This window comes from Phyllostomus discolor, chromosome 13 (assembly GCF_004126475.2).
Source record: "Phyllostomus discolor isolate MPI-MPIP mPhyDis1 chromosome 13, mPhyDis1.pri.v3, whole genome shotgun sequence".
Lineage (NCBI taxonomy): Eukaryota > Metazoa > Chordata > Mammalia > Chiroptera > Phyllostomidae > Phyllostomus > Phyllostomus discolor.
This window is the reverse complement of record NC_040915.2, coordinates 46,071,005-46,088,270: the sequence shown is the minus strand read 5'-3', so window position 1 is coordinate 46,088,270 and position 17,266 is coordinate 46,071,005. Positions and strand designations below refer to the sequence as shown.

The following is a 17,266-nucleotide window of genomic DNA, read 5'->3' as shown; positions in this document are numbered from 1 at the left end:
ACTGTGAAGCAACTGGACCTCATACACATTACTGGTGTATAGGCAGAATGGTACAACCAGTTTAGAAAAAAATACTACTTAAGCGGGGAAATGTGTCCCTCAAAACTTGTAACCGAATGTCCTTAGCAGCTTTAGTCATAACGGCCAAACACGTGAAACAACCCCAGATGGCCATCAGTCAGTGAATGGACAAACAAACATGCCTTAGTCGTATGACAGAACACTGTTTAGCAATAAAAAGGAATTAACTACTGCTAAGTGCAGCAACAGGGATGAATTTCAAAACCACGCTGAGTAAAAATAAAACACAAAAGGCACATGAATTCCATTTTCATGAAATTCTACAAGAGAAAAAAAACTAAGCAGTAACAAGAGAAAGCAGACCAGTGGTTGCCCGGGCTGGGGGTCACGCTGGCCGCACCTGACTAGAAGATGGACGGGAAACGCACACCTGACCGCTTCTGAAGCGACGGACATGTTCTGTGCTTTGACTGCGGTGCTGCTCACGCAGGAGTACCCGTCTGTTAAAACTCATCAACTACACTTAAAGTAGAAGTACTGTACATAAATCATTCCCCAGTAAATTTGGTTTTAAAAGAGTAAAATGCCTACGCCAAATTAAGCAGCCTGAAGGTTTCTGAAGCTGAGCCCCCCGTGCCCCCGCATCTGTAACACACGTTGGCTTGTGCTGCGGAGTAGAAGAAATGTGAGTCCACAGGCAGCTCAGTGATGCCCCGCGGCAGAAACGGCACGCGCTTACCTGAGGTGCTACATAGTAAGGGGTGAACTGGGGTGTCATCAAGTCACCTTGGTCGATTTTGGCAAATCCAAAATCACACAACTTCACTGGGGCGTCCTGAAACAAAATAAAAGGGAGTAACTGCTCCAGGGTTCTCCGCAGACACTAAAGGAAACTCCAGGTGCAAAAACACGATACGGCAAGTTCTCACAGGTTTCCGGCTGAGACCTGAGTGTACTGAGTAGCGCATCCTCAGGTCTGGAGACAATGATTCATATTGGGGACCTATTCTTAGTAACAGAGAAGTAAGCAATTTCTACCCATCACAGGTAACCTTACTTTCTAACTTACAAAGGCAGCACTAAAATCAAAATCTTAGTCAAATGCCCCCTGACTCTACAGATTAAAGTGCATTATTTCTCATCAATCCAGGGTGCCACTTCATTCGTAACATCAGCTCCATGACAACTTACTTGCCAGAGCAACTTATTTGACGGGACGTGGGAAGCGGGTAGGACTGGAGAGGAAAACACACCTTTTCAGGGTTAACAACAAATATAACTGTTAAGTTTCAAGGTAACATATAGTAGCATATCGATTCCTGCCCCTTCCCAATGTGCCCCCAAATAATATCCAAAATCTTAAGTCCTACAAATACATATCAGGATCATCCAAAATTATCAACACCAGGGCTATGTCTCTGGGCCTCTAGCAAGGGAACAAGTGGGAAAAATAAGCTGCTTAAAGCACCGTGGCCAAAGCCTCGCCCCAGTGGACTCAGAGCACTCCAGACACACACCCCCCTGCACGCCCACTGCTGAGCTGCACTGCGAGTGGCAGCACTAAAATGCAGAAAAGCAAGGCTTCTCACCAAAGAGTTATCCTTGAAGAGCAGATTCTCAGGCTTGAGGTCTCTGTGTGCGATGTTTAACAAGTGACAGTGCTGTAGAGCCAAAGCTATCTGGAAAAGGACATAACGGAGCAACCACATCTTAGAAAAAATCAGCTCTTTAATGCCCCTGGTTTAGAGAACTCAGGATGTTAAAAAATGATCCTTAATTAAGTCAATTAAGACTATAGTCAGTTTTCAACTTTAAAGCAGAAACTAAGTAAAACTTTTGGTACCAAGAAGAAGAACTGAAATAAGCTTAGTTTACCTGCCACCTGTATTTCGTTAAAGAAAAAGAAAAACACAACAGTAAAACGATCTTTGTCAGAATAAACGGATGGTCAGATCCTGTACAAAACGAGGAAAATGAAATGTTTCCACTTCCATTCATCTGGGATGTGACAAGCACTGCAGAGTCTTCAGCGGGCCAGGCCGGGGTCTCCCCCAGCAGGGCAGCGGCACTAACGGGAGGCTCAGAAGAGAGCTGCGCTCTCCAGGGGGCTCAACTGTCAAGTTCTGCTTCACGAAAAACGAAAAGCAGCTAACTGGATTTTTCCACCTGATGCTCCCATGTGCTCATCCCACCTGTGGAAATGTTGCCTGTGTAGGTGGATGTGAAGGGGTTTTGTTTTACAGAAGATGATCACAGCTCACCCTTTAGTCCTAATATTTGAAAAATACAAGGTATGATTTTTAAAGTTAAATAGAAAGAGCAAATTTTACCTGTTCTTCAACTCTTACTATGGAATTGTCTTACCATTCCACACACTAGTTCCTCCCTCCCAGAAAGGAGGTGTCAAACAAGCTCATGAAAAATGTGGAAGGATTTTTTTTTATTCAGAACCAAGTGGGCTACACTTCCTGCTTTTCTCTGTCTTGCTTGTTTGGCCTGAAAATAAGCTTTAAGGGTTTAATTTCACCTCCTCAAGAGGTTATGTATTATTTGTGATATAAACCATTCCTCCAGCAATAAAATGTGATGTCAAAATAGAGCAACTGTAACCAGCAATAACCCAGAATTACAAAGACCTTAGAAGAGTACTAAAATGTGATGAGAAAAAGGTGACTCATAAGCAAAAAGTATCTTGTATACAATTGCCAGAACATATGTTTACACCAAGCAATCTTTCAGGTGGTACCAGCAACATTTTATCTCAGTCCAGCAACAGTGCTTGGAAGCCATGTGTCTACGGATACCAGCAGTCTATGAACTAGTTAAGATTACTTTCCTTCCAGAGTTTGTTTATAACCCTTATAATAGACAGACAATTGACAACCACGTAAGAACACAGCCCCCTCCCCAGGCATAAAGGGGTCACATTTCTCCTGTCAAGGCATCTTTTCTGATTACATAACAAAGCAGGCAATGAGAGATCAAATAGAGCTTTTCTGCAAGTTTTCTTTTATCCCCCCCCAATGAAATTGTGCTTGTTAACCAACATTGTTGGCAGTTTGATTGGTACCCGGGGTTAACTTGCCTGCTTTGTTACTTGGCTGGCTTGCTTCTCTGTAAAGTGCCGGTGCTGGCTGATTCTGTGAAATAGCTCTCCCCCTTCCATCATCTCCATTACAATTAAGAGTCGGGCCCTGTTTGAAAGCATTTGATTTTGTTAAGTTAAAAAAAAAAACTGAAACATTAAGTAGCTAACCTAAAGAAATACCTCATCTACGGTGTGTAACTACTTCCTGAGTCTAGTCCTACCAAGCCCCTTTGAGTTGGCCTCCTTGTCGCTGCCAACCGAACACTGTGCATAAGGAACATCCCTGACCTAACCCTTTCTAAGAAGGTAAAATGGGAGTACAAAAATTAGTTTTGAAGACAATGATCCTTGTGATACTTAACCTGTTATGACTAGTTACGTTAAAGAGGCGACGATCTTTTCGGTGACAGGTTTTGTGTATGTACTTTAGGACAGCTAAGACTGAAAACAGAGTCTGACTATGTGCAGGACACGAATTTCAAGTCCTTTGGCTGAGTCCTGGGCTGTCCTGGTTTTTTACTCTCACTGTGTGTTGGGGGGCGGGGCGTGTATCTACTCCCCGCACCCAGCCCACTAGTCTTCCACGTGATCCACAGCACACCCAGCAGGATAACTGGAAAGGGCTATACAGCTACTGCATAAAAACAAAAATCCTCCTGTTGTCAAAAAACTTTTCTGAATTTTGATTACCATCCTCTGATATAAATGCTTCCAGCCTGCATCCAAATGCTTTCACCAACAGAGCACAGTTGTAAGAAATAATCACTTCATTTCTCATTTGTCTTTGCAAGTCTATCTTCTTTTTCTACCTGGAAAACTGCTACTTACCCCCCTCAAATCGTAGCTGCCACATTACTGTTCTGTGAGACCACTCACCTCCCCAACCTACAGCTAGCAGCTCTCCATTATAAGCTCAAAGTATTTTATGGATGCCTCTCCTTGCTGCCTATCACACTGCTATGATGACAGATTTATCTCATTCCCCCCAACAGAGAACATACCTTATTTAATTTTGAATTCCCCAGAAGAGACTTAGAATGCCACCCAATGCACTTGCCAAACATTTGGAAGCTAAAAGAATAATGTTGATTTCTTCCTTTAAAAGGAATGCCAGACTAAGCAATAAGGGCTTTTTGCTGTATCAACCTCTAAGACATTACCTAGAATAATATTTGGTCCCCTTTCACTAATTTGAAATAGAATGTTTTAATACCACATTACATACATGCCTTTTTAAAAAAGAGAAAGTAACTGCGATAATCAGGGGGCCAGGGGAGTAGGTGGGGCACAGATGACACAAGCCTGGCAAGGAGGCTGGTGATGGGCACCTGGGAATCCATTACATAATTCTGTCTGCTTTCACAAGTGTTTGAAATTTCCCAAAACAAAAAGTAGAGGAGAGAGAGAAAGAGGATCAGAGGGAGGCAGAGAGGAAGAGAGGGAAAAAGAGAAAGGGGAAGGGGGGGGCGGGCACAAAACAGAGGAAGACCCCACTACACCTTGGCCTATGTATGGAGCAGTGGGCATGGGATGATGACCCCATGCAGTCTTACCTGGGGCTGGACTCATGAGGAAACTGTACACTGTTAGCAAACACTTCAATAATTTGCACTATATTTGGGTGTGTGGCACACATCATGTGCAGACGTACCTTAAAGAGAACAGAGGAAATGTTTCTGTACATAGAGGATGCCAGCCTTTTCTCCCCCCCTAAAAAACTGACCACACCAGGCACAAGGGGCTAGGCCTATTACAGTAAAAAGCCTTATCACCTAGAATGATGTAAAAAAAAAAAGGCGGGGGGGAGGGTGTTACCTAGGTTATCTCCTTAGTGCTCTTCCACGAATTAAAACCTCAACAACAGATTACTTTCTCTTGTCCTATCTATTAGCAAGTAAATTGGCAAATAATTCACTTTATTTCAGGTGTTAATCATATATCTAAAAGCAAAAGAATAAGTACTTCACCGCACATTATTAACCTGTCATCACCACATCCAGATAATCTAAAACAAATGTCTATTTTTAAAAACTAGAAACACACCCTCAGGGCCCTCCTGCAGCCCACTTTTAAGACACTTTTCATCAGACCCTTCCTTGTAGTATTTTATCTCCACTCTTCAAGGACTTTTTCAATTAAGTAAAAGCAGAAGTAAACCTGAATACTTCCATGTATAAGAATCACATTAATTGAAAAAGATCAAGAAGTGGTTGAAAGGAAAAATACTCCACCAACAGCCTTTGGTACTGATAGATATAGGACTTTTATAATAATAACATGAATAGCAAAAAGGAGTAAGTATGAACTTAAAAAAAAAACCAACTTCATGCCTATGTGTATTCTCTCCAGGGAGCTGCCTTACTTGTAAAAAGAATAATTCTTAGGCAATACAAATAATGCCCTTTTTTATTACAAAATCTTATTATAAAATCATAAGCATGTAATTCTGTAACATAACAATGTCCTACTTGAGCACACCATGTGACATTTTAGGTGAAATGTTCGAATTAAAACTATAAATTACTACACCCATATCATTGCCCTACCAGCCACACTCAAGCAGGCATTTCTTCTGCTGGACGCTGTATTTAGGCAAGTCAAGGCAATTCCAGATCATACCTCATTTCTAGCTTTTGGACGATCAAAAAGAATTTTCAGTGCAAACCGTTCTTGGGTGGAATTCTTCACACAGACTCTAGATTTGTAGAAAAAAATTCAAACAGAAATCATCTATGTTACAGTGAAAACTAACTTAATAAGTTTGTTCTTTGAGAACTGGACTTCTAATCAAGAATATACCCAGGTGCCTCAGAACACACCTGCCCCCAGGGCCGGCAGGTGGGAAAGCAGAGAAGCACCTCACCCACCCTTCACCAGCCTCAGCTCCTAAGCCACGTGAAGTCCACTCAAGGCTGGCTGAGAAAGAGAGAGTGGCCTCTGGTGGCTACAGGAGACTTGCACAGGGGCTCCACAGGATCAACATCCTAAGTAATTCCATGTTCCAGACCATGTGATTGGATCAAATACACTTCTAAACAGATGAAAAACAGCCTAACATAAATACCTCTACTTGTTAAATTAAGGCTATTTCAAAAATCTGGCACCCTGATGCTTCTAACTTAAGATGGGTTTCGAATGGCCCTTTGCAGAACAATTTTGTCACAGTTTGCACATGGGTCTCTTACCTAACTGGACCGCTAATTCCAGCTCCCAGTTTCTGAGTCCAGTTGATATTATATTCCTCTAAAATGGAGGTTTCCTATGAAAATAAGAAGGTAGGGGGCAGAGAAGAATTCTCCAATTAAAAAGCTGAACGACTAAACAGAGGGAGGACAACAGATGACCTTATCACTCAACACCTCATTTTCTGTGAGAATCTGATAAGCAAAGTTTCATGTTCTGGAGGGCTCTGTAGACATTTTGTCTAAATGACTCGTTTAGGCATCGTTTTCCAACAAGAGCAAAAGCAAAAACTTGAGGACAAAAAATTCTTCAGCTCATCTACAAGGCCCATTTGAGCAGACACTCAAGGTCTTGTTTTTTTCTCTGGAGTGTAGGGGTAAGATATTCTTTCAAAATGCTTCATTACTAAATACTTACTCACTAAAACAGGCAAGTATTTTCTGAGATTCCAGAAAGACTGGTCTGATACTTCCTGCTATGATATATAGGCCTATGTCCTTGAACGAGCTGATCACATTGTTGGAATAACTGAATAACTCAAGATTTAAAAGCCCACATAAAACAGCAGTAAATGTCACAGTAAATTTATATAGTTTTCAACAGCACCATTTTCAGTACAAAGATATTCTGTCATAGTCACTGTATAACAATATTTTTTTATACTTTTCAATATATTTTCAAATAGTTTTCAATAGTTTCAGCTACATCTCCACAGGTTAGTGAAAGTTTTCATGGGATTCCTGTTTAGTCACTGTTTGCTGAGTTTCTGCTGCCTTCCACTTTCAGGCAGGAGAGCTCTACGTTTAAACCGTGGTAGGCTGGAATTCGTTTTTCAGGGTTCCACAGGTAGAATAGGAAACCAACTGCAGACCTTGGGGAATTAGGCCAAAACTAAAGAGTTTCAAATTGTTTTGTAACAATGAAAACCTGAAAGATAATATTTACCACTAGAATCTTGATTCCCAGTGTATGAGAACCAGGTTATCTGTCCATGTAACACACTCATTTGTGCCGCTATTATGTGCCACACACCAGGCTAGATTCAGAGAAGAAAACAGAGCTTCTGCCCAGTGAATGTGCAAGTGTATAAAACAAGCTTAGAGCCCCAGCTGGTGTGCCTCAGTGGACTGAGCACCAGCCTACAAACCAAAAGGTTGCTGGTTCAATTCCCGGTCAGGGCACATACTTGTATAGCGGGCCAGGTCCCCAGGTGGGGGCATGCGAGAGGCAGCAGATTGATGTTTCTCTCACAGAGCCCTGGGTCAGGGAGAGGCAACCAACGCACAGGAGAGGCAACCAATGTTTCTCACACATCAAGGTTTCTCTGCCTCCCTTTCTCCCTCCCTTCCCCTCTCAAAATAAAGAAAGACAATCTTAAAAAAAAAAAAAAAAAAAAGCTTAGAATAGCCTTCATCGCCACACCCTTCTGCTGCCCAGTCTTGATAAAGGTTCTCATCATATAGGAATGCTCGACAATTGTGGAATGAATGACTAGAAAGGTGAGCCGAAGTCAGATGACGGAGAGCTGCTGATCTGGAAGGCACCCGCAGAGTCATTACATAAACTCCCTTCTGAAAAACCGTACACCAGGTTAGGGAGCTTGGGAACGCCACAGAGTAAGTTACAGGCACTAACAAGGTTAGAATCCATAGCTTTGGCCTCCTTCCCAGCACCATTCATTCGGCTATCAAGGTTAAATGCTCAGGCCTTGGCATGAAGAATAGGGACAAATCTTACCCAGTCAGGGAGAGAGAGGTTCCAGGTTCTGTCTCCACTCACCACCTCCTAAACAGAAGTTAAACCTACCCACATAACTTGTCTACCTCCTTGCATGTTTCCACTGCATGGCCCGTTGGATTTAGAAGTGTCAGAGAAGGGGGAGAATAAATCCAGTCCTGGGAAGAAGGGAGTTGGAGCATAGTCTAAACTTCATGGTCAAGTTCACTGCCAAACCTCTCCTCAACTCGAATGAAAACATGCATTTAAAGGGGCTCAGTGAATAATAAAGATTTGTTCTATGGAATTATTTGTTATAATCAGAGCAAAGGATGGTTCACATGCCCACTTCTGGGCATTAGAGCCAAAATGCATCACTGTGCTAATGCTTATTAAGACCCACTCATCACCACACTAGTGCTTATTAAGATGGCACTCTACCCAATGGGCAGCCAGGGCAGTTCAACTTGCAGAGGCTCCAACTGGAGTTCTGACAGCCGGCTTTGCAGAAGGTAAGAGAGCACTGCCAGGCTTCTTTACTGTCCTGACTTCCGAACCCTGTTTTTCTTATACCTCTTTTCCTCTTGCCTAGGTTTACCTCTTTTTTTAGATTTTATTTATTGACTTCTAGAGAGAGGGGAAAGGAGGGAAAAAGAGAGGGAAACATTGGTTCCTCTCATACACGCCCCGACCAAGGACCGAACCTGCAACCCAGCCATGTGCCTTGACCGGGAATTGAACCAGCACCCTTTTGCTTTGTAGAACAACGCCCAGTCAACTGAAGCACACCAGTCAGGGTCCCAGGTTTAATTCTTGCACCTTTGTCAATGGTGCTGTAAACACTCACCAGTGCTAAGGATTCACTAAGCCCAGCTGGGCCAGAGAAATAAGACTCTCCAGCCCTGGCCAGGTAGCCCAGTTGGTTGGAGCACTGTCTTGTTATGCCAAGGTTGAGGGTTCAATCCCCAGTCAGGGCACATACAATGAATACATAAATATGTGGAAAAACAAATGGATCTCTCTCCCTCTTTCTCTCAAAATCAATAGAATAAAATTTTAAAAAAGAAGTAACACTCTCACAGCTGTCAACTCTTCTATGTGTTGATGGCATATTTTCTCACATATTTTAATGACAAAGGAGATGGGAAGGCATGAGTCAATTCATACCCTTTACTGAAGGAAATTATGGAATACTTCAGAGCCATCAGTGACAAACACACTGATTGGGTTCTACTAAAGAAATACATACATTGCCTTAAATTAAGGGTAGAAATACATGGAATGATGTAATTCTTGAGAATCCTTCTAGACCTAGTGTCAAGAAATTGCGACCCACAGGCAAATCTATCCATTGCTTGTTTTTGTAAATAATAATATCCACAAAGTAATAAATTAATTAAATATATTTTTATGTAACAAACAAAAATAAAATAATACAATAAAAATCGATATTGAATATTTACTGGATTAAAAGAAAAGATTCAACTGTAAGTGCTGTCTATGAGAGAGACACTTTAGATTCAAAGATGGAACTAGGTTAAAAATAAAAGAATTTTAACAAATGGTGCTGGGAAAACTGGATATCCACATGCAAAAGAATGAAGTTGAACCCTTAACACTATATACAAAAATTAACCCAAAATGGATCAAAAACCTAAACATAAGACCTAAAACAATAAAACTCTTAGAAGAAAACATAAGACAAGAGTTTCACAACATTGGATCTGGAACAGGTAATAAAAGAAAAATAAACAAAATGGACTTAATGAAATTTAAAATTTTTGTGCATCAAAAAACACTATTAACAGTAAAAAAGGCAACCCACAGAATGGTAGAAAATATCTGCAAATCATATATCTGATAAGGGACTGATATCCAGAATATATAAAAAAGACTCCTAAAACCTAATCAAAAAATGGGCAAATGACTAAAATAACATTCCTTCAAAGATACACAAATGGTCAATAAGCACATGAAAAGATGCTCAGCATTACTGATCATGAAAAAAATGAAAAGCAAAACTCCAGTGAGATAAAAGCAAAACTCACACCCATTAGGTGGCTGCTAAGGGCAGAAAATAACCAGTGCTGACGAGGACACAGAGAAACTGGAACTCCGTGCACCGTTGGTGGGAATACACAACAGCACAGCTGTTATGGAAAACGACAGTTCCTCAAAAAATTTAAAATGGAATTACCATATAATCCAGCCATTCCACTTCTGAGTACCTGGCCAAAAGAATTGAACGCAGGGTCTTGAAGAGAGATTTGTATGTCTATGTTCACAGCAGCATTATTCACAATAGCTAACATGTGTAAGCAACCTAAGTGTCTGCTGAAAAATGGATGAGCAAAACGTGGCTGATACGTACAATGGAATATTATCCAGCCATAGAAAGAAAGGACATTCTGCAATGTACCACAACACAGATAAATCTTGAGAACATCATAATGTGAAATAACTGAAATTAGCCAGTCGCAAAAAGACAAATACTGGATGATTCCGCTTATATGTAATACTCAAAATGGTCCAAACCAATGAGTACAGAACTTGAGTTTTAAAAGATGTCGAGTCTGAAGATGGACGGTGGTGATGGTTGTACAAAATTGTGAATGTATTTGATACCACTGAACTGGACACCGGAGAATGGTTAAGATGGTAAATTTCATTGTATGTATTTGACTAGCTGGAGTAGCTAAACTGACAACAGACAAAATAGACTTTAAAATAAAAGATGTTAACAGAGAAGGGAAGGCACTTTTTATAATGATAAAAAGGTCAATTCAGCAGGAAGGTATAACAACTATAAGCATATATACATGCACCTAATAGAGTTCAAAAATACACGAAGCAAAAACTGACAGAATTTAAGGGGAAAACAGATAATTCAAAAATAACAGCTGGAGATTTCAGTACTTCCCACTCTCAGTAATGGACAGAAAAGCTAGACTGAAAACCAGCAAGGATCTAGAAGACAATACTATATCAACCACCCCGACCTAACTGACATCCACAGGGCACTCCATCCAATGACAGAGGAATACAGCGTCTTCCCAAGTGCACACGGATAAAAGGTATGCTAGATCACAAGTCTCAGAGAATTTTTAATCATGGATTACAGGACAGTATTAAGATCATAACTGTCCCCAAACTGACCAAGAGATTCAATGGAATCCCTGCCAAAAAGCCCAATCAGCCTGTTCTTGGTTATCACCCAGCCTAAGTTTAGGCGCTATGGTTACTTCCCAGGAAAACAGCTTTTCCAGCTGAACTTCAGAGGTCTCAGTTCCCACCATTTGAGAGACAGCCTAAAAAACACAAAACCATGAATACAACACAATGCCACAGTCCAAAAGTTGTACTGGATGTGATGCTGGCTTGCTTCCAGGGGAGTACATTCTAGTCATTCTAGTACTAGTCCATTCTAGTACTGAAGTGGCTGTCAGTTCAGGTATTTTCAGCTCCACCGAACTGTATGGGTTGGGCACACCCAAATCAGTAGGAAGAATCACCAATGACCTGTCAAGTATGTGAAGGCTAAAAAACAAAACAAAACAACCTCTAGAAAATTAGATTGGACAATCCCGACCAAGTGAAGAAAACAGCAAGTCTTTCTAAACCACTCTTAAATTGCTATACGCCAGTATTCTCCAAGCTCTTACTACATGTTAGCTATTGTTATAAGCACCTTTAGATATGATTGCTGATTAAATCCTCAAATATACCCTATGAGCTGGAGAGTGTTTTTATCTCCTTCCTATGGATGAGGAAACTAAGGGACAAGGAAGTGAAGTAGACGTGACTGACTCAAGGACACAGCTAACCAATGGCAAGGCTGAGATTTAAACCCATGAGTCTACCTTCAGAAACTGCCGTAACCCCTAAGTAGCAACGCCTGCCCATTTCTATCTGCCCACTAGAACCGTGTCCCTCTTCTGCTCAAAACTCTCCCAGACTTCCCATTCTACTTAGGATCAAAGCCAAAGTCCCTACAGTGGTCTGCAAGGCCCCATGTTCTCCGGCTTCCCGTTATTTCTAACAGTCTTCACAGACAGACCCAGGCACGGCAGCCGCCAGGCTGTTCTGGACCACACGGGGACCTGCACCGACCAGTCCTTGTGTACCTGCCGCTCCCACTGCCGGGAACATTCTTCCCCAAGACAGTGGAGCTTTGTTCCTCGGTTCCCCTCAGAGCTTTAGGAAACGTCACCTCCTCAGAGAGGCCCTTCCTGACCAATCTTCCTCCGGTAGTACTCCCCACCTCTTTATACTTCCCACTTATAACCACCTAGCCACGTGTATTACCTAATTCCGCCATCTAGAGTATAAGCTCCGTGAGAGCAGGGCCATCCAGGGGGCTGGCTTTGCACCACTAGTGCCTAAGAGAGCAGCTGGCACAACATGCCTGTTGGGTTTAAAAACCTGCCACATGTGCGTTAATTCACAAGCCGGTCATGTAACTTTAGGCAGTAAGTCGTGACCCTGTATCAATAAGATCTAAACTAAAAGAAAAAATGGATACATTAAGGCACTCTTATTTAATGACAAAAAACCCTGTTTATTTATTTTACAGGTATATATGAGACAGTATCCAGAGAGTAAATTCTAGTATTAGCTGGAGCGTTGGTTTTAAACCTCCTTTCACATGTACAGGGTCTGCCTCTACAGGGTCTTCTGAATTTTAATGTAGTTGTGTATGCTGAGCTTGAACCGAAATCGTGCAGTAACGACGAGGCATGTAACGGTTTACGATGACCTTGATTCCTCTGCAGCTGAGCGCATCCCATCGCGCTCCCTCCTGGGTGCTGGGCGCCAACAAGTATTCTGCTCTGTCGCCCAACCGGCCGCACAGCGCTGCAGCCTACAGGCCGGTGCCCGGCTGGCTCCACGTTCCAGCGACAAGTGCCTTCGGCCTCTTCGCAGGGTGAGTCCTCCTGGTTTCCCCTTCATTAATGAGCGGAGTGAAAAGTTTTTCTAAAACAGTTAAAACGTGTTTATCTCTTCGGAGGTACCGACCCATCCAAGTGGTCTTTTAGAGCCTTTATTTCTATTATTAAACACTTGACTTTCCTGCCCTGGTCTCGTGGCTCAGTTGGCTGGAGAGTCATTCTGTGCCCATGCCCATCGGGACACAAGCCTGTGTTGTGGGTTCAAACCCCAGTCAGGGTGCATACAAGAAACCACCAATCTATGTTTCTCTATCTCTACCCCTTCCCCCTCTCTAAAATCAATGGAAACGTATCCTCCGGTGAAGGTTTTGGTCTTCCTTAATGTGTACATTATATTTTGATGTATCTTTTATTTTTTTAAAGATTTTATTTGTTTATTTTTAGAGAGGGGAGAAGGGAGGAAGAGAGGGAGAGAAACATCAGCGTGTGGTTGCCTTTAACGCACCCCCTACTGGGGACCTGGCTCACAACCCAGACAAGTGCCCTGATTGGGAATTGAACCAGCAACCCTTTGAGTCGCAGAGCCAGCGCTCAATCCACTGAGCCACACCAGCCAGGGCTTGATGTATCTTTTAAAAGGTGAAGTTTCTTTGGAAAGGCTGATGATTTCTCTAAGCTTTACCACCCAAAAAACCCTTATCAGTTTATGTTTTTAACTAGTTATTGGTAATAGTGATTGTGTCTTGAAAGTGAAAATAACCCTAAATTGCCAATGAATGCCTGTCCCTCAAAAGAAAATGCAATTCTTGAAAGTACTGAGTTGACTTAACACTGTAAAATAAGTAAATAATACCTATTAAACTTTAAGCTTCATGTTCATACACAGGACTCATTTCCTAGTCACAACTAGGTAACTTGGTCTTAGTGCCTTTGTGCCTCAAAGAGTCACACACACACAAAAAAGAGTAAAACTGGTTTTAGAAAACTTGTCATTTTATTTGGGTCATTTTAGAACACATAGTTGCTTTTCTTTTGGTTAACAGAGCAGTGAGTCACGGGACACCTTTAGCTCTTCCTAAATAAACTCGGTGCTCCCCAGGAGGAGAGGGGAGAGGGAAAGGGGAGGGGAACACACGGGAAAGTGAGAACAATCTATTCGCCAAAGGACGGGGCATGTAAGAAGGCGAACCACCTCCTTGGGAAACTGCAGGTTTCCAGGAGGCTCGTTTCAAACCAGCCCGGAGGGATGGGTGACGGTCCAGGTCTCCGAGCAGATCACCCCGCAGCAAATGCGGGGACACGGGGAGTGATCGCAAGGAGAGCAGGAGGGCCCCTCCGTACCATTCACATCTGGCATCTCCATGCCACCCACCTCCCGTACTAGCTGGGCAAAAATCACATTCCCGCTTCGACCAGGTTAGTCCGACCTCCCTCCCGACACACGCACGAATCCTTCGTCCCGGGGCTGTAAAAGGCAGGCCGCGGAATCCCGGACAGACCGAAACCGGGGCGTCGCTGGAACCTCTCACTCCGAGTTCTCTCCGCTTGGAGGCCGCAGCCGACAGGAGCGCCGCAGGGACAAAGCGGGCAGGAAGGCGGCATCTCCCCCTTACCTTGATGGCTCTCTCCATGGCGCTCTCCTCCGACATGCTCCGCAGGGCCCCCACGGCCGGGAGCGACGGAGGCTGTGCAGCCGCTCGGTCCCACCGTAGCCGAGGGAGCACAGGGCTGGGCGCTCGGGCCCCTGCGCCTTGGGGGGACCGGCGGCAGCCGCCCCCAGGGGCTGGTGGGGATGTGGGCCCCGGCGCCGGCTCGGCTTCGGCAGGCGGCTCTAGGCTGGCGGCGGCGGCAGCGGCGGCGGCCCCTGGGGACAAGCCTTTGTGCTGGGCCCTGCCAGGCTGCTTCCCGGCCTCATCCCCGGCCGGGGACTCGGGCTCCCGCGGCAGGGCGAACCGGAAAGCGCCCCGATTCGGGGCGCCGTGCAAGGGCCTCGCGGGGCCGCCGCTTAGGCCCGGGCTCGCCAGGTCCTAAGGAGGAGCCTGCGCCTCCGCCTCCGCCGCCGACACCGCCGCGATGCCGAGGCCGAGCCCGTCGCCGCCGCTGTTGCTGCTCCCGAGGCCGCTTCAGCGCCACACATCGCCGGGACACCGACGCCGGGCAGCCCCGCCCGCCGCCCGCCCGCCGGCGCTGTGCCCCGCCCGAGCTCCGGGCAGCCCCGCCCGCCGCCCGGCTCCGTGCCCCAGCAGCTCCACGCGCCCCTCGCCGCCGCCCGCCGGGATTCCCGAGCGCCCCCAAACCGCGCGGGTGGTTTGCAGGCGCCCGCCAGGGTCTCCCCGGTGCGCCACGGCCAAGACAGGCCCCGGGGCCCTCTGCCGCGCGGGCGCCCGGCTGATGACGCATTGGGCCGGGCCCGACCGGGCGGGCCAGCGGAGCTGGACCGGACTCAGGTAGCCCCGTGGGCGTTCGCACCCCTCTTTCCTCCCCGCTGGAGTCGACTCCGGGACGTCGACTCCCGGTGGAGGACAGGGCAGGACGCTGAGGCCCTGGACGGGTTCTGCGGTAAGAGAACAGAAGTGCGCACAATGGCTATACTAGTTCTACCTACGGAGCGGGAATTTTACGGAAACTCTTTTCCTCCGTTAGTTCCCTTTTCCTTTACAATATAGGCATTTATTCCTCTGAGGTAAGTACGCTTAAGTCCTTTATCCCCGTTTACAGTTTAGGTAACTGAGGCCCAGAGAGCCGAGCTCGCGCACAGCTGAGAAGTGGTCCAGGTTTGTGCTTCTTATTAAACCATCAACCTATGAAAGGACCTTGCAGGGCCTTTTGGCCGATCCCCGCTTGATGGTTCTTCATTCATTCACTCATTTACTGAGCACCGCCGTGTGCCAGGCTTCCCGTGTGGACCGTGGGGAAACACTAAGAACGAGACGCGGCAGCTGCTCCTTCGCAGGGAAGGGAAGCAGGAAATAAACCGGGAAAAACGCAGAGTTTGTAGATGCCAAGAGGAAAGTGAACAGAGTGCTGAGATAAAAGAAGAACTGGATGTGAGGATTCCCCCCCCACCCCGCCCCATTAGATGGTCAGGGAAGGTCCTCCAGGAGGTAACAGTGAAGCTGAGACCTGAGAATTGGAAGGCGCTGCCTATTGGAACTCCAAGAGACGTCTGGGCAGTTGGAACAGCAAGCACAAAAGTTTTAAGGTGAAATTAAGCTAAATGTGTTCAGGGAGCAGCAAGAAGGCGGTTGTAGCTGGAGCAGATTGCACAGCAGAGCGACAAAGGATGAGGTTGGAGAGGTGGCCAGGGGCAGTGTCATATACACCCTTAAGGGTCAGGATAAGAACTTTGGAGTTTATTCCAAGCCATTGGAAGACTCGAAGGTAGAGTGGTGTGATCATGTTTATGTTTTAAAAGATCACTGCTGTATAGAGAATGAAACACCGGCAAGCAAGAGTGGAGGCAAGGAGAGCTATTAAGAGGCTATTAGAATAATCCAGATGAGAGAGTATGATGATACCTGAACTAAGGAGGCAGCAGTGCGGATAGAGTAGATGGAGTTATGTTTTGGTGGAGTTGAAGGACTTCCCAGAGGATTCACTGTGGAAGGTGGGGCTAAGAAACACATCAAGAGTAACTTCTAGGTGTGTGACTTAGGCTGCTGCATGGATGAAGGTGCCTTTCGGTGAATGAAGGACTTGATGAGGGTGAGGGCGGGGAACCCAAAAATTTTTTTCTACCTACGTTCATTTGAGTCTCCTGTGCAATATACCAGAGGACAAGGCAAATACATAACTGGGTATTGTGATGCAGGCATAATGATCCTCTCTGTTGGCTGTATGCCGATAGTACGTTCTTCGGCCCCCCTTAAAGTAGGTGGATGGCCATGAATGGCCGTGTGCTCTCCACAATGGAGAGTTAGCAGAAGAGATGTGCACAGTTTCCAGGTTTAGCCCAGAAAATCCGTCAGCAGGTGCTCCCTGTGCTCTTACTTACTCTGTCGGCTGGAAGACAATAACCAGGCTCTGGAGAAGGCAAGGCCTCAAGATGGAAGGTTCCTGAGTGGAGGAGAATCTGCACCATCAACCTAAACACCCACCCAGGACTGTTATATGAGAAAGAAAATAAACCTCTCTTTTGAGTTTTTATGTATTTGAGTCTTCTTTTTATAGCAGCTTTGCCTGTGCTGCCTGATACCAGTAAGAACAGTGATCTAGCAGTAAACTTTGGGAGAGATTTTCTAAATGACTTGAATTGACATTATCAGTAACAGGAAAGAGAAGGTGCCTTGGATTCATTCAGGCGTGCATTGACTCAGTGGGAATTTGTTACTGCGTGTGCCAGGCACCGTGCTCCATGATAGAGATGCAG

General features: G+C 45.0%; 2 protein-coding genes across 6 annotated transcripts in view; one reads left to right on the top strand and one right to left on the bottom strand.

The window, feature by feature from the left end:
* The window catches only part of MAPKAPK5 (MAPK activated protein kinase 5), a 30,722-nt gene extending 16,084 nt beyond the window's left edge, over positions 1 to 14,638 (bottom strand). For 2 of the 3 annotated variants that reach the window (XM_028527778.2, XM_028527779.2), the window contains exons 1-7: positions 14,511 to 14,638; positions 6,295 to 6,368; positions 5,729 to 5,804; positions 4,663 to 4,760; positions 3,107 to 3,215; positions 1,611 to 1,700; positions 761 to 856 (exon numbers count right to left, since the gene is read on the bottom strand). In XM_028527778.2, coding sequence (XP_028383579.1) covers positions 761 to 856; positions 1,611 to 1,700; positions 3,107 to 3,215; positions 4,663 to 4,760; positions 5,729 to 5,804; positions 6,295 to 6,368; positions 14,511 to 14,546 — 579 coding nt within the window. In that variant the 5' untranslated portion in view covers positions 14,547 to 14,638. The remainder of the gene's footprint in view (positions 1 to 760; positions 857 to 1,610; positions 1,701 to 3,106; positions 3,216 to 4,662; positions 4,761 to 5,728; positions 5,805 to 6,294; positions 6,369 to 14,510) is intronic. The other variant, XM_036014727.1, reaches the window with a different exon arrangement.
* A 28-nt stretch (positions 14,639 to 14,666) lies between these two features.
* LOC118498037 (serine/arginine repetitive matrix protein 1-like) lies at positions 14,667 to 17,043 on the top strand. Of its 3 annotated transcripts, none has more exons than XM_036014733.1 (2): positions 14,667 to 15,352; positions 16,769 to 17,043. In XM_036014733.1, exon 1 carries the CDS (start codon positions 14,690 to 14,692, stop codon positions 15,287 to 15,289), a length of 600 nt encoding a protein of 199 aa, XP_035870626.1. In that variant the 5' UTR covers positions 14,667 to 14,689; the 3' UTR covers positions 15,290 to 15,352; positions 16,769 to 17,043. The 3 variants fall into 3 exon arrangements, with proteins under 3 accessions (XP_035870626.1, XP_035870625.1, XP_035870624.1); XM_036014732.1 differs by having other exon boundaries at positions 14,667 to 15,456; XM_036014731.1 differs by having other exon boundaries at positions 14,667 to 15,456; positions 15,616 to 17,043.
* Positions 17,044 to 17,266: the final 223 nt, after the last annotated feature.

Bases quoted from the DNA above. Each gene is read 5' to 3' on its own strand.
- LOC118498037 (XM_036014733.1), top strand. From the start codon at position 14,690: ATGTGGGCCCCGGCGCCGGCTCGGCTTCGGCAGGCGGCTCTAGGCTGG.